General features: G+C 42.1%; 1 protein-coding gene across 4 annotated transcripts in view; it reads left to right on the top strand.

Moving 5' to 3' along the window:
* Ccdc141 (coiled-coil domain containing 141) overlaps window positions 1–23,097 on the top strand; it is a 157,561-nt gene that overhangs the window by 77,765 nt on the left and 56,699 nt on the right. For all 4 annotated transcript variants that reach the window (XM_059260768.1, XM_059260767.1, XM_059260770.1 and 1 more), the window contains exons 7-8: window positions 133–327; window positions 14,703–14,875. In XM_059260768.1, coding sequence (XP_059116751.1) covers window positions 133–327; window positions 14,703–14,875 — 368 coding nt within the window. The remainder of the gene's footprint in view (window positions 1–132; window positions 328–14,702; window positions 14,876–23,097) is intronic.

Raw genomic sequence — 23,097 nt, 5'->3', positions numbered from 1 at the left:
TTCCCAAGGCTCCACCTCCTACAACCATCCCATTGAAGGATTCCGTGTCAACATTTGTATTTGGGGAGGGAGGCACCAACATTCAATTGTGACAGTGTCTGTGCAATCACTAAAGAGGATGATCTCTTGCAGGAATGGAATTCGACCACAGAGAAGCTGAAGAGCCAGGCGCTGGAGATCCTACTGTCCAAGGACATCACAGAAAAAGAACGCCTACAGCTCTCTAACCAGAAACTGAGTCAACTGCAAGAAGAGTTTGGTCGACTCATGGTGGGAAGAAAAGCCTGGTTGACAATGGCACATGACTTTTTTAACAGGGCTAATAAGGTCAGTGTGAGGTCAAGATGATAATCTTTGGTACCAGGGCTGACCAATAAGAAACCCATTATGTCGTCTGCTCAGGGCACATCATAGAAGCCTAAATTCTGTGTAGACTAGCAAACTGACAGAAGAGTTTTAAAATCACATTCTTATTGTGGCTATTGGTTGTTTTTCAAAGTTAAGAGATTATGTTTTGATGTGTACAGAGTTAGTTTTTAAAGTAACTCCAAAGCCAGGTTTCATGGTGCATGCTTTTAATCCTATACTCAGGAGGCTGTGAGTTTGAGGCCAAGCCTGGTCTGCATGTTCTTGGCCAGTTATAGAGTGAGAACCCTGTCTCAAAAACAAACAAACAAACAAACAAACAAACAAACAACCCAAAGAAGTAAACAACAACAAAAATAACTTTTAAAAAGTTCTCTTTTAGAGCTCCCATTGGGCTGTTTGTGGGAGACACTATTCTCCATATTAAAATGTTTCTCCCAGAGATGAGGAAATATAAAATACTTCAGGTCAAAAAGAAACCTTAACAGTGTTACCAAAACACCTTTTGTTGTTTGTTTTAAAGAGTAGTTCAGGGTGGCCTCTGGGGCCCAATATAGCTAAGTGTGGCCTTGATCTGACCTTTCCTTGTCTGCCTCCCTAGTGCTGAGGTTTGGGGCGTGCACTGCCACACCCAGTTTATATAGTACTGGAGATTTGTGCATGCTAAGGTAGCACTCTACCACTTGAACTATATCCCTGACCCATTTTTGTTTTTTTAAAACAGTTTCTTTAGTTTATTAGGCAGAAACACATAGATATTACAAGTCTTCTGTGCATATGGAGTCCTAAGGTCAGAAATTGCCTCACATCAGCCATTTTGCCTTGGTCTTACATTTTTAAGTAAGGCAAGGGAGAGCCTTGCTACAGACCATCAACGGGTCTTCTTGTGTAGGAGAAGGGTGCCACTACTCCTGGGCAAATGCCTTCACCGTTGTAGCAGATGGTCCTGGCGGTGGTAATGTTTGACTCCTCACTAACAAGTCATTAGGTCAGAGGGTGGCGTCTCTAGAATAGGATTTCCACCTCACCTTCTGCTACATGAGAACACAAGAAGTTAGTCTGCATCCCAGGAAAAAGCCTTCATCACAACAGAACCCTTGTCCCGTCCTGATCTCAGCCTTCCAACCTCCAGAACCATGAGCAACGCATCGCTATTGTTTATACACAGAGGTGATGTTCCATGTGTGTGGCTGATGATATTATTTGAAAGGTTTTTGACCTTTGCCACAGTAACATAGACCTCCAGACCTCTGCACTGGAGTCATTTAAATAGTTAAATTTCAGCAATTTAAAGGTAGACAAGGCAAAAAGCATAGGGTGAGGGAAGCTACTACACACACTGTGCTCTAAAAATCACAACACAGGAGCTCTGAGTACAGTGAGCTCCATGCTTACTTAATTGTGAAATTCTTTACTTACAAAAACCTTTTGAAAAGATGAGTAGTAGAATTCGAAAAGAGAGAGGATAGAATTTCAGTAAACCTATTAAACAAGTACTCTTGGTTAATGATGGCCTTTGGGGGGTCTCACAGTTTTAAAGCAGGACACAGATACAGCATATAGGTGGAGATAGTGAACTGAGTAGGTGTTAATTGCTAGTTATTTTTTCTCTTCAGCCGCCCAGTTTTGAAGTAAGAGGTTGTAAAATTTCCGTCACACCTTTAGTCTACAGAGTGAGCGAGCTGTTTTCAAGTTGTCCGTTATTGCCGCTCAGGGAAAGAGTAATGGAACGTGTTTCTATAAAACAATGCTTCTGATAGAAGCTGCATAGCTCACAGCCTTGGCAAATGTAGACAGTTCTCTCCCTCCCTCCCTCCCTCCCTCCCTCCCTCCCTCCCTCCCTCTCTCTCCCTTCCTCTCCCTCCCTCTCTCTCCCTCCCTCTCCCTCCCTCCTTCCCTCCCTCCCTCTCCCTCCCTCCTTCCCTCCCCCACCCTCTCTCTCCCTCTTTCCCTCCCCCACCCTCTCTCTCTCTCCCTCTTTCCCTCCCCCTCCCTCTCTCTCTCCCTCCCTCCCCCTCCCTCTCTCTCTCCCTCCCTCTCTCTCTCTCTCCCTCCTTCCCTCCCCCACCCTTTCTTGTTCTCTCATTATTTTGGTTTCTCGACATTCTTTATTTGATACCTTGCCTTGGTTGTTTGTCATCTGACTTCATTTTCTGTCCCTGAGGGAAATTGTAAAAGTTCAAGAAGATGAATTGGTGGAGGAGAGGAGGAGGAAGCTAGGAAAGAGGAAGGGGAGGGAAAAGACAAAAGTGGATACTCTCTGAATCTCATACAGCATTGCAAGCCTGGTCTAGAGAAGAGAACCCCAAAGAGTAGATTCCTGGATTCTCTATCTTATCCAGCAGCATGCTAAATATTCAAAGTGTAAAGTTGCCTAGCATTTACCTGTGCTCTAACTTGTGGCCAATGGTTCTCAGGAAGGTTTAGAGTTCTTTCTTATTAAGGAAATTATTTCCAAATTACAAAGAAATAACTCAATGTGAAAGATGATGGATATGGGAACTGGGACAGAACCAGATGCCAGAGTTTGTAGATTGGAAGGTTAATCGTGCATCTGCATGCATTGTTCTATGTTAGTAAGACAAAATAAATGATGAAATTATGTAGAGAGCAAAGCTATGTAAGCTAAGAATCAAACTCTGCTTATGACTTATAAGTAACATTTTTCTTTTTGATTCAGATTTTGGATTCTGCAAATTAAAAAAAAAATCTCACCATTTTACCTATCTTGGCAGAAAACTCATAAATAAATCTCCAAGTCTTTAAAAGAATTTTCTGTCTGGTGGTGCTAGTGCATACCTTTAATCCTAACACTTGGGAGGCAGAAGCAGGTGGATCTCTGTGAGTTCAAGGCTACCATGGTCTACAAATCAAGTTTCAGGACAGACAGTACTGTTATACAGAAAAACCTTGTTTCAAAAACCTAAAATAATAATAATAATTTTCTAGACTAGAATTTCTGTGTATACTAGTAAGTGGGGTAGTTTTTAATTTACATTGTTTATCTCCGAAGCTGTTTTCTCTTTGAAAATTCCCTGTGATGTGTCTGGATGATGTTTCCTTATTGTGAGCATTTGTGCTTGTAGATGAAGTCATGCTCCCAGACACTAAGGACTCTTGAGAGTTTACCTGACTTTCAGGCTCACATGCTGTCGGTCCATAGATGCTAGCAGAAGACACATGGTTTCTGGGTCAGTGCCAAATGATGACCCAGCAAAGCAGTAGCTGGGTGACAGCATCCAAATGAGCTCAGTATGTCCCAATTCCAACATGGGTGATGGAGATCAGCATGGGCACATGTCTGCCCCACAGTTAGGAGTGAAGAGAGGAACTCTCAACTCAGGGGATCCACTGTTTGATAGCAAACAGCAAGTCTACTCTTTGTCTCAGGGGTGACATCACCTCACATGGGGAGACTGATACCTGCAGAACCCACAGCTGCTGGTTCTGTTAGTGCTGTGGGGGGACAAAGAAATCTCTGCCTAAAGATAGCCCTTTCCCACAAATACAAATTCTGCTTCTGATGTGAGAATTATTATCCTAGCAAACAAACCCATTGCCTGAAATTCCTCATGTTCTGTCAAGTGCCAATGAGCAGAACATGCTAGTGCTGTGGAAAAATGAGATATTGGGGTGGTGTGAATGTCAGCTTACTATAGGGGGTATAAAATATGTTTTTTTGAGGGGCTGTAGAGATGGCTCAGTGGATAAGAGCACTTGCCTCACAAATGTAAGGACCTGAGTTCAGATCCCAGGATCCTAGTAAAATGCTGGACATAGTCCTGTGCATGCCTGGAACTCCAGCACTGTGGAGGGCAGAGACAGGAGGATCATGGGAGCTCTAGGTTCCTTGAGAAACCTTGTCTCAGGGAATGAGGCAGAGAGTGATAGCAGGAAACCTGGCCCTCTTCTGGCCTCTACACACTTATCTATACAGATGTGCCCATACACCACTACCACCACCTCCACCATCACCACCAGCACACATACCACCACCACAACCACCACCACCCTAACACATACATACACATACACACACACACACACACACACACACACACACACACTACCATTGCCACCACCCCACCACCACACACACACTACCACCACAACCACCTTAAGACACACACAAAAAAACCCACCACCATCACCATTACCATAACCACCCTACCACCACCACCACCACCACCACACACCACCCCCCCCAATAGTATTTTTCAACTTTGTATAAGTAGAAAGGGATAAATGTTTCTCTATAGAATAGACAGTAAGTTTTTATGTCATATATAATACTCAGACAGACTTCTTTCACATGTTTATTGTTACATCCTTTCTACCAATTCTGATTGAGTAAATACATTTATTGATTGAAGTCACTGAATAAGCAGTACAGTAAGTCCATGGCAGTAACTGCCTTCATCTTTAGGTATTCACTTATTTGGTGAGTATTTATTGAGCAACTTCTATGCAACAGGCACTATTATAAATCCAGAGGATACAAAATAGAGCAAAATGTGCAGAAAATCTATGTCAGAATAGTTTCCAAATTTTGAGATCCTGGAAGCTGTAAAAATTACCTAACTGTCCACACAGAGAACAATTCCCTCAATGCCTTCACCTCATGGCTCCGGGAACCTAACTGATACCTTGTAATTAGCCTAGAAGTTGGGGACAATTACTCAAAATGTCTGAATCTGTTTCTCAAGCAGAGAAACATGTGAGCAGTGCGTTGTTCTAGAGAGATGACTGTTTGAATCTGGATTTAGCAGCAGGTGGCGATGTTGAGACATGTGCCTTAGGGAATGTTGCTATATTTGTCCTAATCCAGCCTCTAAAACCCAGGCAAAGGTTGAACCATGAAGAATTGATGCACTTCCTTTTCAGAGTGTCCTACTGTGTTTGGTGAACCTATTTGTTAAATCATTCAGCCATTAATTAACTGGTAATGTTGGTGATTTACAGTGAGTAATAGTTGACTGGAGAAGGGTGCTCCCTATGATAGTGCTCTGCATTGTACTCTGATTGCTTGAAACACGAGCGTAACATCTGTTACAGAACATACCTTGATCCCTCTAAGTTTTCATCCTTCCCAATTGTAGGTTATTATGTGTGTTATATTTCCAGCATTTCATGGAAAATTGTTAGTATCTATAGGCCATCCAAGACGTAGTTATCGTTATTTGGGGGTTGGGATTGAACAAAGCAGGGATGAATATCCAGTGTGTTAAGATCAGAATAGCATAAGCTTTTATTTATGCAACAGTCATGACTGAACCCAAATCTGTCAAGTATGGCTCTAAGGTTGTCAAGTTTCATGCCCCTACCTTCTGTTCTCAGGCACATGATTTCTCTGGGGGAAAACCAGGAGAAAAGCCTAAAGCCAAGTCTGTTTTGTGAACGTGGTCTGACCTTCAGATGGTCAGTATGAATGCCAAGGTGAACTAAATTTGGGGCATTCAAAGAAACACCTAAGTGCTCACATGAAGCATAGTGCCATGGCTCCATTGCTTCCACCATCACTATTGCAAATGGCGTGTCTTTTGAAGGTGTGGTTGCTTTTCAAAACACAAGACAGTAATGCCTGGAGCCACATTTCTGTTTGACATGAAAACAAAATGATTAAGCATGGCATTTGCTGAATGTTTTTCCCATTTACATATTCCTCATTTTACAATTTAAAAATAAATATATTTTAAGCACATTGGTGGAAAACAATTACAATGGCCGAATTATTGAACAGACTGAAAGAGGAAACATGCCAAGATAGAAAACCTAAAAAATATTACTGAGAAGGAGTTTCTTGCAATTATGTAAATGAAATCTGGAAATTGAACTAATTGTTAGAAAATTTTTACAAGTTACGTATTTGTACAATTCTTGAGCACTGTGTCTCAGAGTCCTCCTTTAAAAATATTTAAGTAAGTGTATATGTATGTCTGTGTACATGAGTGTAGGTGTCCACGGAGGCCAGAAAGGGTAGTCAGATCCCTTGGAGCTGGAGTTACAAGTTCTTCTGAGTCACCTGCCATGGGCACCTGGGAGCCAAACTCTGGTCCTCTCTTAAGAGCACAGGCTCGTAACCACCAGTCCATCTCTTTATTCCCTTGGACTCCTCTTTTTAAAAGTCACTTCTTTTCTCTTAGAAATAACTGGAACACTGGTTTTCCCACCAAGCTTCTTACACCCTGATAGAACGTTGTGTCCTACTGTTGCCCCGAGTCAGATAGGTACTTGAGTAAAGCCAGAGGCAGGTGTGGTTTATAAGACAGCACAGCAATGTACTGTAGGATAGGCATGATGGGTTAAGGCCAGCACAGAGGGGAGCACCCAGCAGAGCCTGACCAGGGGAAATGTGTCAAGTAAGGTAACTACTGAGTGATGTTGGGCAGGTAACACACAAAGGTAAGATGTACAGTCAGGCTGTGCTCAGGAAATCTGGGCTAAGTCACTGCCTGAGGAGTGTGGTAGAAGATCAGAGTGAAGAGTAACAGAAGCAATAGAGGCAGCCAGGGGCTCAGTGAGGAGTGTGGACGCCATACTCAGGAGTGTGTGTGTGTGTGTGTGTGTGTGTGTGTGTGTGTGCACATATATTTACAATATATAGTGGATACTATATATGTTATATATTATCTATTATATATGTAGTTGTTGCTAGTGTTTGTAGTTGGAAGTTTTCTCTGGTCTTGCCTAGCCCTGCAGTCAGGATGAATCTCTCCCACCCATGTCCCACAGCTGCTTATAAAATAATCACTCAGAGGCTTAATATTAATTATCAATTTCATGGCCTATGGCAGGCTTCTTGCTATCTAGTTCTTATATCTTAAATTAACCCATTTCTATTAATCTATGTTTTGCCACGTGTTCCGTGGCTTACCAGTCTGCTGGCATGTTGTTCCTTCGATGGCAGCTGGTGTCTCTGCCTCTCCTTTCTCTTCCTCCCATCTCTCTTGGATTTTCCTTCCTAGATCCATCCTGCCTTGCCTAGGCCAGTGCAGCTTTATTTATCAACCAATCAGAGAAACACATACTTACAGCATACAAAAAGACATCCCCCAGCAATTGTTTATCATTTACTATATAATATGTAAGAAATGATTAAGAACTTGAAAAGATTATAAGTCAAATCTCACCACAAAAATTGATGTTGACATCTTCAGTTCATCTCTCTTCCTTCTGTCCCCCTGAGAGAATGATGACTCTGGGGTTTAGAACCCTTTACTTTAAAACTCAGAGACCAATTGGCTTGTTTGAACCTCAGCAAATATTTAATGAAGGTGGCTAAACTATTAGTTCAGAAGTATTAAATAAATGATGGAAAATACGGGATGCCTTTAACATCCTTCATCATAAGAGCCTAAACCCACCTCAGGCTTAAACGTCTGATAGTCAAGATATTCAATTTTGAGGTTGTATAGCTCAATAGTAGGGTGTTTGCCTGCTGTCTGTAAGGTCTGGGTTCTACCTCCAGTACTGCAAATAGAAAAAGAGATATTCAATTTACTCCTACTCACTAGTAAGTGGTTTCCAGTAAATTTGTCAGTGGACCCTTAAGTCATGAATGTATTCATTGGGTGTCCTTCCATGTGTACTTTTACACTATTATACATCTCTTTTGGCAGTGAACAAATTCAGCCTTGTGGTATAGTCATTTCTTGGTGGATTTATTTTTCTTTGCCTAATTAAAATTCCCCAAGGCTAAAAAATATGTCTGTCTCACTTTGTATTTACCCAAACACTTAGAATACTGCCTTCTAGTTAATTATTTGAATCACTGAGAACATGAAATACAAGCTATAGAACTCCTGGTCTGTTGGAGACGAGGACCCTTCGAACATAGCAGCTCTCCCCTTCCGTGAACCAGCCATGGTTACTTGCAAGACATCTTCAAGGCGGGTCCTATTGATTGTTGATATTTTCTCATAGGAGGAGAGAAGAGTCACTGGCCCCTCACCTGAGGTTCCAGCCACTGCTTCCTGTACCTCTCTATATAATTTGTCTCTAAATGCACACAGCCTCATAGTCTAAAGGGGAGCTAGTGGATATATTGTGTGCAGCAAGTTAAGCAAAGGGAAAAGACTATCTTTGAAGCTGTGCAAAGGTTATCATCTATGCCAGGGTGGGGCTTTCCATTGATATGGCTTCTTTGTGGTCACCCATGATCCTTTAAGTAATCCCTAGCCCGTGTCTTGTAAGTAAGCCCAACCAACTCATTGGTCGCCCATGTTGGACTTTGAGAGAATTCTACTTTAGTCTGTCTTATATAGTGTAAGTAGACATTTGTTCCTATCTCCCCAGGAAAATATCATACAACAAAGAAAACTGTATTGTGTTGTTCATAACAGATTATATTGATCCAAAGTATTTAGGATAAGCTCAATTTGAAAGGGGAAATCTTACCACAAAACCCACGGAAAACAAATTCCCAGTACAACTTCTGTGTCATGCTTAAGAAGCTAGATAGGATTAAATAAAAGAGACTATCACATGTTTCGTTTCCAGGCAGCACTGACTCGTTCTTATTATTCCTGTGGTATTTCTTACTGTCCAAGAGAGAGGGTGTCTTAATCATCTTTGTATGCCACCTAGTGTTCAAAATTTTTATGTTGTATGAATGACTCAACAGCTGGTTATACAGCACATCAGTTTAGTTTTGAACTTGAGGTTTCTCTTTAAAAATAAGTCTAACAATCGCCATTTACTTCTAAGAATATCTTTCCATAATTTTTTAGGGTTGGTGATAAATTGTATAGGTTTTAAGGGTGTAGTTGGAGCATAGAACAGACTGGAGGGCCTTAAGGAAAAATTTAGAAATATTTGTTAGCATGACTGCTACAATAACATAGAGGATTTTGGAGCCAGGCTAGGCATGAATCTGGCATTTATTAAATGCATGGCCCAGACATTTACTAAATTTCCCCCACACCCGGCATCTTTATTTGTAAAATAGAAATCCTAATTCTGTGTCCTTACAGGATCACCGGGCCATCTAAGTAAGGGGATACATGGCTAGTGCACAGCATAACTAAGTGCTTGCTGAGAGCTAGCCATTGTTCTTCCAATCCGTATGCATTTCATATTGCTTCAGACACTCTTATGTGGCAAGTCTTATGTCCAGCACATAGCTGAGTCTATCGTTTGTAGACATCACTGGATATTTCTTAAAGGGATGAAAGTAGAAATGATTCATACATGATTTCTCATATTAATAGTACAAAGATCATCCTAAAAAATCACTTACGTCAATTAAGATAAAAGAAAAAAAATGGTGAATAGGCCTGAGAAGCTTAGTGTTCTGCTTAATGAGTCTCATTTCATTTGTGAGGTGGATTTGCCTCAGGGAGACTAAGATGTTGGTATGTAAGCTTCCTTATTGTTAAAATGCTGCTGATACCGGCATTCAATCCGAAGCTTCTTTTCCAGTATTTTTCAATTTGTAAGGAAAACCTGCTGAGCAACAAACAGCTTTAAATACAGCTTATTAGTCCCACTCATCTGCCCTGTGCCTGGAAGAGATGGTGGTGGTGGTGGGGGGAGCAAACCAACTTTGAGAAGCAAGGAACAGATGGGGGAGGTGAGAGGCGTGGGGAAGGAGGACCTGAAATTCATCTTCCTCCAGCTCCTGGTCTTCATAGCTTCACAAGCTGGAGCAACTTCGGCCATGTCCTGAACAGCGAATCAGTTCTCTGGCCTGAGCCACTGTAGTTGTCTTCAGTGATGCTTAGGATACGAAGGTAAGGACATGAGTTCTTGTATAAGCAACCCAGAGGGACCCCGACCTTCCAAAGGTGGCGGGATCAGAGGTTCTGGTCTGAAGCCGTTTTGAGTTTTGTGTCCTTGGCCATTTTCCAGGGCAGGGTGTCATTCTGTTGTTATCTGATATTGACTCTTTCCAGATGTATTAGTCAAAATTCTAACACTGCTATTTATCCAGCATCTTTGTGAACCAGCATGGCAGCAAAATTATGCAGGATGACTCATGGTTTTTAAATCATGAGTCTTTTAGATATACAAAAAATAAAACACACCGTTCTCTGATACCATCTGTTTGATTTGGTACAGCTGACCTTGGAGCTGTTCTCAACAAAGGGAACAGGAAAGTTTTTTTTTTTTTTGTTTTTTTTTTTTTTTTTTATTGGCCCCTTTAAGAACAAAAGCCAAGCAGTTCCTTAATCTTTTCCAAATTAGGGCTCCAAGGAGCTGACCTGTCTTCTCCGTGTCTGGAGGAGGGGGGGGGGATATTGAGTAGTACCATGTGAGATGGTTCAGATGAGCTAGGACCCAGCAGGGGAAAATACTGTCCTTGTACTTGTATCTTTTCCTCCCAGTCTAGTCATAAAAACTTGGTGCTCTCTGGACATATAAGGCTGGAAGACGCAGGGGGCTGTGAAAAGAAAAGCCAAGAGGGAGGAGACTTTAATTCCAATAGTCTGTGTGAGGCTCATGATGTTCTTCCTGTCAGAAGACCTTCCACTCTGTAATTGCAGCAAAGAGAGCCAGTATATCAAGTTCCCTATGGATAGGGAACATAGAAAAGGAGTCTCCTGTATTTTGGGATGAGTGAAATGCGAGCGAAGGATGATGCTTAGACCATCTCTGGAACTGGCACATGGATTCCTCTTCAAATTCTACATGGGAATGAGAGAAGGGAAATTTGCATATAATTCAGTCAGTCACAGAGAATATAATTTTGACAGACGAGTTCTTTTAAAGCCCAAAGATTTAGCTCTTGTTTTTGTGTCTGCAGAACTATCCCCCCACTTATGCTTAAAACTAAGCGGGCTGCTTGGGTTTTGTCAACTTGACACAAACTAGAGTCATCTGGAGAGAGGGACACTTCCTGGAAGAGTTGACCGGTAGACATGTCTGTGCCATTTTCTTGGTTAATGGTTGTTGAGGAGGACCAAGGCCACTGTGGGCGGTGCCGTCCCAGCACAGGTGATCCTGGGTTCTGTAACAAGACAAACCAGTGGCTATGTTCTTCTGTGGTCTCCCCTTCTCTCCCTGCCTTGAGCTTCTGCCCAGGCTTTCCTCAGTGATGGACTTTAATCTCTAAGATGTCATAAAGAATTTTCTCCAGCGTTTGCTTTTGGTCTTGGTGTTTTATTATGACAACAGAAAGCCATCTTGCACCTTAAATAATGAACTCCTTTATGCTGTCCGGCTCGCCTTACTCACAGGTGTTCTGCGTGAGTTTGTGTTATGCTAATGAAAGAAGGAAACCTGTCATCTCCTTCATATTGTCATAGTTTTATCATTTGCTTTAGTTTGTAGGGAAAATCATGAAGTGTATCCCTAACATTTGATCTGTTGGAGAAAAGAGTATGGAAGAAGAACATTCGGCTCACTTGATCCCATGTTAATGAGTTACCTTGGCTTTTGCCATATGACTTTACTTCTAGTGTGTGTTTGGCCCTCCACTCGATCTTCATTCTTTTAGGATGTCACACTTTTGTTATAGCATCATGACTAGGGGACAGCGGCATTGCACATGCATCTGTAACAGCCTTGCAGTTTTAGCTTCTAACCCCTATGAAAATGAGGCCATGGCTGAGGTCTGAGAGAGGCAGCTGCTGGGGTGGGGTCACAGAAGAAATCCCCATGGGATGAAAGGCAGGCAACAGGGGGCTGTGCCCTTCTTGGAGACTTTTTAAAGATGTGTTTGAGGTGTTGTCAAGATTTAGAATAGCAGCTTTAGTCTAGTACTTCTAGTCTGAGTACTTCTTGCACATCCTCCCTCATTTTTACTTCCTTTAATTTTCAATGCTGCAATGAGTATGGCATGGCTTATTGTTAATGTTAAGACAGAATGGAATGAGATTTGTAAGCAAGGAACAGTACCTTGAATTCTCCATCCTTCCTCTATTCTTAGAAGGATACTAAGGCTGTTTTTTTCCTTTTCTTTTTTCTTTTTTTTTTTTTTAAGGAAGAAAGTAGAGTAGATTCTGACATTTATACTGTAGACTTTCCATTTTTCTCTTTATTTGGTGGAGCTTGGAGTTCATCAATCCAAAGTATAAATATAACATGCAACAATTCACCAACCTTAAACTTTAAGAGGGATTTAAGGGAATCCAAGACAATTTTAGCTATGCCAGAAGTTTGCTTTAGGCAGTGACTTATTTCTTACCCCCAATTAACTAGAGGCTCCATTTTTATCCTAAATGAGAAACCCCAAATTTAAAATTGAAAGTGAGATCCCAGAAAGGGTGCTTGTTCCTCAGTGGTGTTCAGCGAGCTCTAGAAAGACCCAGAAAGTCGTAAAAAAACATCTTTGCTAGCGTCAGCATATTGCTGCACTTTGCTTTGTTTCCAACTGCAAGAGAAACGTGGTCAAGTAAGAAAGGATTCTTGGTATCCGAGTTTCTTTCTAAAGGCTTCAGTGGCTAGAGAAAGCAACCCTGCAAGTGTGAGGCCAACGGAGGGAGAAGAGAATCTCAACATAGAAGAGCACTTGAGAGATTGCTGTAGATGCCCATTCTGTCCAGGTTGAATTTGACTGTTCACGTTCCTTCCCTAAGACAATAAGCTAAACTCAGGGGCCCATGTTCCATGCACCCCAAGTCCACTGCTGAAGCCTTCAAACTGTCTTCTATGAGAATGAACTCAGCCACACTTCTCTGCCTCCCTCAGGTCTCCACTAGTCCACCTGCTCTTGTCTCTGATAGTCTGGGATCCTCCCTGACAGTCTTCTGTGGGGAATTCCAGCTCCGTTCTCATGGGCCCCTGCCAAGCTCAGTGGCTTCCTGCTTAGCAGTCCAGAAAGGCTAGACTTCAAGGCTTCCGCAGGACTAACTGGTGTTCTTTGGCACCATGCTCCTTTGGGGATAGAACTGTTCTTTGGAGTGGTAGGAACATTCTGCAAGATGGTTTCCCCAATAGCACCAAAGTGAAGAATTCTCTTGATGATCAGCTTTTCTTTGACTCAGTTTACTCATCTCCCCTCTAGGCCAAAGGTCAGAAATAGGCTGTTAGGAAACCTACAAAGATTATACTCTACTTTATCTCTCTTAAAAGTTACAATCTTCCTTTATTATCCTTGTTATCTTGTATATTTTTTCATTCTATTTTTATTACTTCTAGATGGTTTGCATAGTGTGCTGGAGTTGGGGGTGAGTGATATATAAACATGAATTCAAGTGTCTGCAGAGTCCAGAAGAGGATGCAAGATTCCCTAGGACTGGAGTTACAGGAGGTTGTAAACCACCCAATGTAGATTCTGGGATTGAAACTCAGGTCTTCTGCAAGAACAGTATGCACTCCTAACTGCTAAGACATCCCTCCAGCCCAATGCTTCTGTATCTTTTGTTTTTGTTTTTGTTTTTTTGTTTTTCGAGACAGGGTTTCTCTGTGTAGCTTTGCGCCTTTCCTGGATCTCGCTCTGTAGTCCAGGCTGGCCTCGAACTCACAAAGATCCGCCTGCCTCTGCCTCCCGAGTGCTGGGATTAAAGGCGTGCACCACCACCTCCTGGCGCTTCTATATCTTAATGTCATCTAGACCTCAATAGCTAATGAGCAGCTCTTTTATATTCCATGTTAATTTTGTAAACTTCATCTACTGTGTTGGACTGTTCTGCCAATGGAGACAGAAAACGAAGGAGTTTAAAAATCTTACTTTAAGACAATGCCTTGAGCAGAGGTGGCAAGTGGTATACAGATGTGCATGCAAGCACACACATAAAGAAAAAAATGTAGATAATGCCTTGATTTGAAAGGTCTAGTCTTTTTCCTGTATAATTTTTTTTTAGTATATCAGAAACTCTGACTTTGCTCTCAGCCTTTGCACTGTTCCAGAATTGAATAACAATCACCTCTTGTGGGCATATGGATGCCTTGGATGGAATGGGCCAAGGTCATATTTTAAAAGGCCGGGGGGAAAACCAGAGTGGTACTTTCCTGAGTGTCTCTCTAGTACTTCAGGTTCAATGTATAGCTTATTAGGAAGTTTCCCTTTAAGATTTATTACAGAGATATTTGGGTCATGAAAGTCTACTACATTTTTAATAGCTCATCCATTATGTGTGTACAGTATAAAATACACAAAATCTCAGTCTGACTCTCCGAATTTCATGCTAGTGTCTATCTGTGTCATACAGGTATCTTCTCAATGTAAGTTATTTCAGGACTTGTATGGTGTTGATGTTTATTTATGTTGAACTCAGCTGTAAGTTTCCCTAAGTGGGGACTGCACAGCTGCTTTCCAGAACTAAAACATTTTCTGTTGCTGTGTTCAAACTACTAAGTTCAATGTCTGCTTTAATCGCCGGTGTTTCGTGTACACATTGATGTAGAGTTTTAAACTAGAAAAGCAAAAAATGAAAGTATGTTTTTTTTGGCAGGCATTTGATGTACTTGGAAAAGTCGAAGCTTACCTTAAGCTCCTTAAATCAGAGGGTTTAAGCCTGCCTGTCTTGGCAGCGAGGCATGAGGAATTACACAGAGAAATTAAAGACTCCGCAGCCGATGCTCTGCAAAAGGGACAGACCTTAATCAGCCAAGTAGACTCCTGCAGGTGAGTAAAGTCTGCTTTATCCCTAGTGTAACAAGGTTTTTCACAGTTTCCACAACCTGGTAAAAAATAAGTTGCACAGGTTTTTTTTTCCCCCTGCTTCTGATGTTTGGCTGCATTGTGATGTGGCTTAAAAGGTTCTATTGAATTATGCTCTGCAGTGATTCTGAACACAACATTGCTGGCCCTGAAGTGAGGCCACCGGTCAGAGCATAAGGACTTAAAGATGCTAAAGCTTTGTCCCTGTGTGCCTGGGAGGCGGGGGCGGGGGAGAGATGCACAAAACAGGGAGGAGCTTTGCCGGCCAAGCTTTCCCCATCCTGCTTCTCCTGTCTCCCTCGGTTCATGAGCCTCTCTATTGCCCCATTTTCCCTTTCTAGAAAAACAAAACAAAATACAACACAACACAACACTACCAGAATTCCCACTTCCTTTTTACCTGGCTATTTCACTGAACAAAACCTCAAATAAAAGGTAACTATTAATAACAAAAGCTCACATTTAGTGAGAGCCTGTTGTGTGCCAGGCACTGGGCCAAGGGCTTTAGGGACATTATCTCATTAATCCACACAGTGACTCTATGAAACACATACCAAGAATGTTTGCCTTCCCCAGACAAGGTAGCTGTGATACAGAGAGCTTAAGGGACTGGAAAGTGGGATCACAGAGCTGGTTTGGGACAGAGGTAGCTTTTGAATCTAAGTGTACAGGCTCCTGTTTCCATGCTCTTAAGCAATGTGCCAGAGTCATTTCCATGAGCATGTTCAGTGGGTACATCGGGGTGAGCTGAGAATTGGCTGGGCATGAGGGGAAAGGGGGGCAATGGGAAAGAGAAAGAGAATGCATGTGGGAAGTGTGGGGATTGGCAGTTCCTGGAGCAGATATCAGCCAGGAAGATAGCATTTACATTTAATCGGCAACACTTTCGTTTTTGAAAGAGATGAAATAGATTTGCCCAAGGAGGTTAAAACCCAGTTCTCATTTTCTGTAGCTGTAATTTCTTTGAAACTCACAAACACAATTTGAGGAACGAAGTAGGTGGGATGTGGTAAACATGGTTTCATTTCCTTTTAGCCCTGTTTCGCTCTTTTGGATATGTTTTAAAGTGTGCCCATGGATGTCTAGGCATGGGGAATTTTCTTTCCAGAAAACAGGCTGAACTGGACAGAGAGAGACGTTTGATTCAGGCATTTAGATGGTTGCCATGGGACCATGCAAAACTGAGATTAGAAATAATCCAAGGTCTCCCAGCCAAAAACTGGAGGCCATGACAAGGGCAAACACTTCTCCTCTGTGGAACAACTACCAACAACTGGAACTGCTTAGTCTCTTGACTTAGGTGTTGAGCCAGATGCCAGATAAAGCTGTTTTCCACTAGACTAGAGGGCCCCGGGCACACCCCGTGTGGGCCCATGTGCCTACAGCAGCTCTTTCCTCCCTTCCCCTCCTGATCCACGTCTACTCCTTGCAAATGTCTTGAGCTGTGCAGAAGACTGTCTATAAGATACAAGAGACACTTGTTGGATGTTGGACCTTGTCAGATGTGAGTGGTGAGGCCTGTTATCATCACTGGGTCTCACAGCCTTGGCCAATGTTCTTTTCCTGGTCAGGCTAACTGCTTGTGTTGTTCTTTCTGGCCACAGGGAGATTCCACATGTTTGTGCAAATGAGAATGCAGCCTCAGACACCCTCCCTGATTTCTGGAGTTCTGGTTCAGGTTGTTCCTTCCTACCTGGTGCTCTATCCCACAGATCCTGGGTGTTGACTTTTCTGAAGTCTGGCCCTGACTTCTTACGTCAGCTGGTGCCATCACAACCCTTATGTTCCTGCTTCCCTTCTCCGGGTCACACCTTTGTCTTCTCTTGGTCACCTAAGGCCCAATAGGAAGTTCAACTCCTGCTTCTCACCCAGAAACCGAGTTTTTTTTTTTTTTTTTTTGGTTTTGTTTTGTTTTTTTTTTTTTTTGGTTCAGTTTGATGCTTCACTCGTAAAATCAGAAAGGTGGTCAGAAGTTTATACTCGTAAACTTTATCCTGTTGGCTCCAGTCTGAAATACTTTGATTTTGGTACCTAAAGTTTTAATTGATGTGCTTTGATTTCATCTTCCTCCTCCCCCTCCTCCTCTCTCTTCTCCTCCCCTTCCGTTTTGGCTCATCCTTCTTGTATGGCTTGCATATTCATTTACTCATCAAGTCCAATTCTTTTGTCTCCATTGCTCTTTCTACTCTTAATTTTTATACTCACCTCATTTTCCAAAGAGGAGTTTATCATTTTGTCTTTTCAGGAGGCAGTTGGGGTCTTAATAGAAAAAGGCAGTAATTAGAACCATGGCAGGAAAATTAAATTAACGGCTAACTAACTAGATTTTTAAAAAAATTAGAATGTTTCTGTTAGCATCTCAAAAGTATAAGCTTGCTTCATAATAGTACCAAGATGTTTGCTTGCCCCAAGATTTCATAATTTTACAAATCAATGTCACTTCCATTTTCAAGGGGAACTGAAAGTAAAGGGAAATTGTTTCTTGGTGAGGAATATTTTTGATTTCAGAAAGTAGATGCAAAATAGAAATCCATTAAAAACCAAATTACAAACACATTAGAACCTCACTTGCAGGCCAGAGGACAACGTGGCTGCCGACCTCCATCCCACACATTCTATCAATCTTGCTCCCCTTTCTTCACTTGATCCAGCTCCAGATACCCAGGTTCCCATCAAAGGAAAGAGTAGACATTTTCCAAGAGGGAACTTGCCCACCACAGCCACTCTGCAGGGAAGGCCGAGTTTGGAATGGTAGTAGGGACGACAGACATTTGAACATGCCAAAGTGTCTATATGGAGTATCACAGCGGCTTCTGAGACTGTGAGATGCCAGCTGCGCCACCAGGTCACAAAGCACCACGGTTCCAAAACGTCATGGATCAGAAACTTGAGACTCAAGGAAGTCAAGGAAGTTTGACTGTGTGCGTTGAGAGTGCCAGAATAGAGCTGTGACCTTTAAGCCCAACTCTCTGATTCTCTGTTCTTCACCATGAAATGGAAATTCCCATTTAATATTTGTAATTAAATAATACAACCCCATTCCTTGCACATGTAAAATATCCACTACGTAGTTACTTTAGGTTTAAAAATCTGTAGGAAGAGCCATGTGGTTGTTTCATATGATTGCAGCAGGGAGAGACATTCCAAACAGTGGTGCTCATTTCAATTAAACAGGAAGGAGGTCATGGTTGAATTGGAGGAGATAAGTATTTCTCTTCTGATAACAAAGGCAGGATTTAGAATTGAAATATTAGCAGGTAGGACTTTCAGAAGCCCTATTATTTAACTTTTTACTGTTAATAATAGAAAAAAAACCCAAACTCAGAAGTTTACATTTGAATGAAATGAGGATATGACCGTCCAAGGTATGGTTGAGGAGAAAGTTTTTATTGTAGATACAAGGGTGAGAACAGCCAGAGGCATCTGGAAGAGTCCAGAACAGGAAAGCAGTAGACTGAACATGATCAGTTCTGAACTGGGCCATGAGAGGAGAGAAAAGGAGGAGAGTGAGAGAGGAAGCAAAGGAAATGTGGTGGTGGTGGTGGAGAGTACACGTGGCTGAAATGGTGGCTCATATAGGACTCAGAAGCTTGGGGAAGGAAAGCCCAGGAGCTGGAAGGGTAGGGAACAGGTGAGAGGAGTTGAGAGGAGCCACGGGTACTGAGTGAGTCTGGAGGTCAGCATGTACTTTAGTACACTAACAGATACCTCTGTTGGCCATTCGTCCTGAGTTTCTTTTGGACCTGGCAATATTTATCTGAAATAAAGCGTTCTGGGTAAACTGAGACATTTGTCATTGTTATTCTATAAAGAATGAGGAACAGATTCATACTGTTTTTTCATCCTGGAATCAAATAGGTTTGAACGCCAAGCAGCCTCACAGAATGAATAGTAGTAATGGTCACATTTCCTCACTTCTTCTAAATCTAACCTACAGTCTAATGATAATTCTGATCATTGAGTGGCTTTTATCTCTTCAGATGGTAACATCTGTCACATGATCAAGGCACATTGTATTATGATATTTTCATGCATTCCTTTGCACGCAGTTATGATACAAGTTACCTATAATAGAATGTGATAAATAGCCAAATTTAGACTCACAGCCAGGCCAAAAGCCCTTGGCTTCTGGTCCCCTTCATCTCCTCCTAGGCTTTAATTGACATCATTCTTAACCAAAGGTGGCCTGCTACCACACATTATTTGGTATTAAGCCACAGGAAGCTTGGGTGTTTGGAAGTGCTCGGTCTGAAGTTTAAGTGACAGTGATGTCTAAAAGCAAAGGATCTCTATCTCCTTCTCTAAGTGCAGCTCCAACTTCAGAGCTCAAAACATAAAGCACACAGGGGGACCAGGCTACCTTCTGAAATATTCATTTGCCTTTCCTCCTTGTTAAAATTTCATTTAGGAGTTATATGTGAGCTTCTATTAGCTCAGTTTCTATCCCTGCTTGAAAGAGGGTACCATTTTTTTGTTCTATCTTATCATAGTTAAACATATTGGTTGCATCTTAGCTGAATATTTTGCATCTGTGTAACTTTATTATTAACTGCTCCAATCCAGTGCATGTGACTTCCTTCCTATAAATCCTTCATTCTTCATATTTTCCAGAATGGGAGGAAAGTAAGAGTTAATCAGGATTATGCTTATTCTTCCCACAGTTTTTGTTTCCATTGGCTATCAGTGCCTCAGTTGGTACTACAGATGTTAATGAACTTCGGGCAGAATTTATCCCTTTCATTCACTTGTTCATTCCCAAATCATGTTCAGTGTTTTGTTAAGCAGGTAATCTAATGTCATGCAGTTTGTATTCTGGTGGGAAGAGCCACACAACAAATCAGTCTCTAAGTGAGATGTCCCTTTGTAGCAGGAGGTACGGTGTGGAATGTGATACAGAGGGACTGTGTGGCAGGGACTGTTTCAGGCTCTGGGGTCAAGGGAGGACTGGCTAAGAAGAGCTCCCATGATTCCCTGGGAGGTAAGTGGCCCCAACAAAGACCAACAGTGCTGAATCAGAAAGGGCAGTGTGGCTGAAGGAGAGGTAGACAAGAGGAGGAGAGTTGAGTGGAACCATGTTGACAGGCTCTAGTAACCATGGAGAATACTATCCTTTACATCGTACCTGATGGATTTAATGGTCACCCTCCAGGGTGTGCACTGACCCATAATTACCCCTGTTTTGTGGAATAGGACCTGGGCCCAGAGAAGTTCACATCTTGCTGTAGAATGTGTCCCACTGCAGGAGGAGGTGGAGGGCCGGCTTGCTTGTCTGAATTGTTCCATTGGATTGCTAGCTATTGGTCTCTCTCCTCTTTTGATTCAACTCGCACTGATGGCAAGGAGCCTGGTCGCCTCACTGTCCCGGACTCTCTTTTATTCTAGTATGTTCTAGAGGAATTTCATCTGTCTTGCTCGCTTCAAGTCAGGCTTCGCCTTTCCTGTAGGTTTCTTTGGATTTGTTTAAAACATTATTGAACATATGGAAAATAGCTATGACTTCAAGAACATATTGGCATCCAGTCGAGAAGATACGTATGAAGTGTATGTGTTTTAGTAAAAAGGGACCCTTGGGGAGGAGGCCTTTGTACACAGTACTTCAGAGAAGACAGACATACTTCTGAACAGAGACCAGAGTGGGCTGAGTGGAGGAGTAAAAGTGGGAGGAACCACGGGGAAGAGTTTATCTTCAGGCCAAGATGCCCAGAGTGACCAGCTGTCATGTAATACCGTGTATCCCTTTGCATTTCTCGAATCTTCTCCTTTGTTCCCGTCTCACCCTGCTGCTCCGATTACCCCTTGTCCTTTCGCCTGTGTCTGTATCGCTGCCGTCACAGGAAGAGAAGCCACCTAGGAACCCTCAGTGTCCTTTCTTGACATTCACATAGTAGGTAGCTTGAACTATTCAGGAGCAGGCATGACATTAGAGAAAAGCCACGTCGTAGTAACAATGTGTTGTTCTAACCTTAAACGGAAAACAAAGCAGTGCCAGCCCTCCAAGAAAATAGGGACCGTGTTCTTTTGCCGAACAGATTTGTTTGTGATTGACTTCTGCAACAGTTCCATCAAACACTTCAGAATTTAAGAATAACTTATTTGGGGCTGGATGTGGTGGTGCACGCCTTTAATCCCAGCACTCAGGAGGCAGAGGCAGGTGGATCTCTCTGATTTCGAGGCCAGCCTGGTCTACAGAGCAAGTTCCAGGCTAGCTAGGGCTACACTGAGAAACTCTGTCTCAAAAAAAACAAACAAACAAACAAATTAACTGGTTTTAATGGAGTTTGATGATAGATTTAGGTGGTAAATGTCAGATACTAAAATTTGGGAAATTACAAAATTGAGTTCTTATGACAATTTGAACTTAGCTGATTTTCAAATATCCCCATGTCTATAATAAGCTGTTAATTTTAAATGTTGAGTAAATGGCATCTTTGCAGTCTCAACCTGTTAACACTTAATAAACACCGTTAAGGTTTATGGCTTTTTTTTTTTTTTTCATCCTGAAACTCTTAGTATGGAGTAAATCACAAAGCTTATAGGACTTGCCTTAAAGGAGTATCTATCAATTTATTTTTTTAATAAAATATCTATGTCAGTCACTCTAAGGTGAATTGACTTTCTTATGAGGCTGCTGATGTGATGGGAAGTTGCCTGAGTCCCTTGGCTTGGAGAGAGCAGAGACAGCAGAGGAAGGCTGACTTGAGAGGTTGAAAGCTCTTCCCTGCTTGGCTGAGGAGGGGTTCTCTCAGCTTTGGGGATTTAGGGAGAAGAGATGGAGAAGGGGATGTGAGTAGACACGCTTAGGAATGAGGTGCTCAGCACAGTGCTGGTCAGAATAATGGCAACCCGAAGGTAACCCCAGTATTTCCCTTAAGTAGAAAAGCGTTTGGCCAGGGTCGGGACAAATATGTCAGTGGCTCAGAGGTTAAGAGCACTGACTGCTCTTCCAGAGGTCCAGAGTTCAATACCCAGCAACCACATGGTGGCTCACAACCATCTGTAATGAGATCTGGTGCCCTCTTCTGGCCTGCAGTCATACATGCTGTATACCTAATAAATAAATCTTTAAAAAAAAAATATGTCAGAGAACATTCTCAACCCATATGAAAATGAATTTTGTGAAGCCTTTGTAATGATAGAGTCATATAAATAGGTAAAAAGTAGACTCCAGATTGAATGCATGGGGTACTACTAACTATGTGTTGGTGGGGGAAATACAAAATGAAAACTTACTGGAAAGAGAAACATAAAAATGCAGCTTGATATTTTCCCAGTGATCTCAAATATGTGTGTTTCTCTGTTTATCTCTTGCTGTGCCATTTTGTTAAGCCCATCATGAGTTATAAGAAATGTCAACAATCCTCCTTTTGAGTATTGCTTTCATGTGATTCTTGGTCCCCCACCCCACCCCGTGCCTCCTGAAGGCTGTGGGAGTCCTTCAGTCTGTCTCCAGGACTGTCTTCACCTCTCCTCTTCCTTTGCTACTCTGTATTGTGTTCCCGTGGTCCCTCCGGCTGCCTTTCTCTTTTGTTAGCTCCCCGTTTGTTTCCATTCAGTGATTTTTCTTAGTTCTAATAACCGTTATTCCCATTTCTGGGATATCTGATTAATTCTTCTGTATCCCATTTTGTTTTATTTCTGAGTACTTTTGTTTTGGAGTTTCCTTAAATTTAATTTTTTTTTGAGAATTTTTTTGCATTAGTACTGTATCTACATCCTCTCCAAACATTCTATCCCCCCAGCTCCTTCCTTGGACCACCACCACTGCCTATCAAGCTCATGACCTCCTTTATAATTGTTATTAATATATACATATATGCATACACATGCATACAGACAGACATTCATACAAACAACCTACTGACTCCATTCAGTGTTATTCATATGTACATATATTTAGGGATGCCACTTGAGATTGGATTCCCTAGGAGAGGGCTTACCCCTGAAGAAAACATAGTCTCCTCTCTCCACAGCCACTGACTGCAGAGAGATCCTTATCTAGGGGCGGGGCTAGCGTGTTACAGGACCTCCTGATCTTTCATTTTGAGGGTTGGTTTTCCCTTTACCTCTCTTGGCTTCAGGTGTGTTTATTTTCAGGTGACTTCATTTGAACTGGAGTGCATTTCTCTGTTGATGGCTGAGGGTCTTAGCCTTGCTCGTTTGGAAAATGGTCACACTCTTACCAGTGT

The sequence above is a fragment of the Peromyscus eremicus genome, chromosome 4 (genome assembly GCF_949786415.1).
Source record: "Peromyscus eremicus chromosome 4, PerEre_H2_v1, whole genome shotgun sequence".
Lineage (NCBI taxonomy): Eukaryota > Metazoa > Chordata > Mammalia > Rodentia > Cricetidae > Peromyscus > Peromyscus eremicus.
This window is presented reverse-complemented; position numbering and strand designations above follow the sequence as displayed.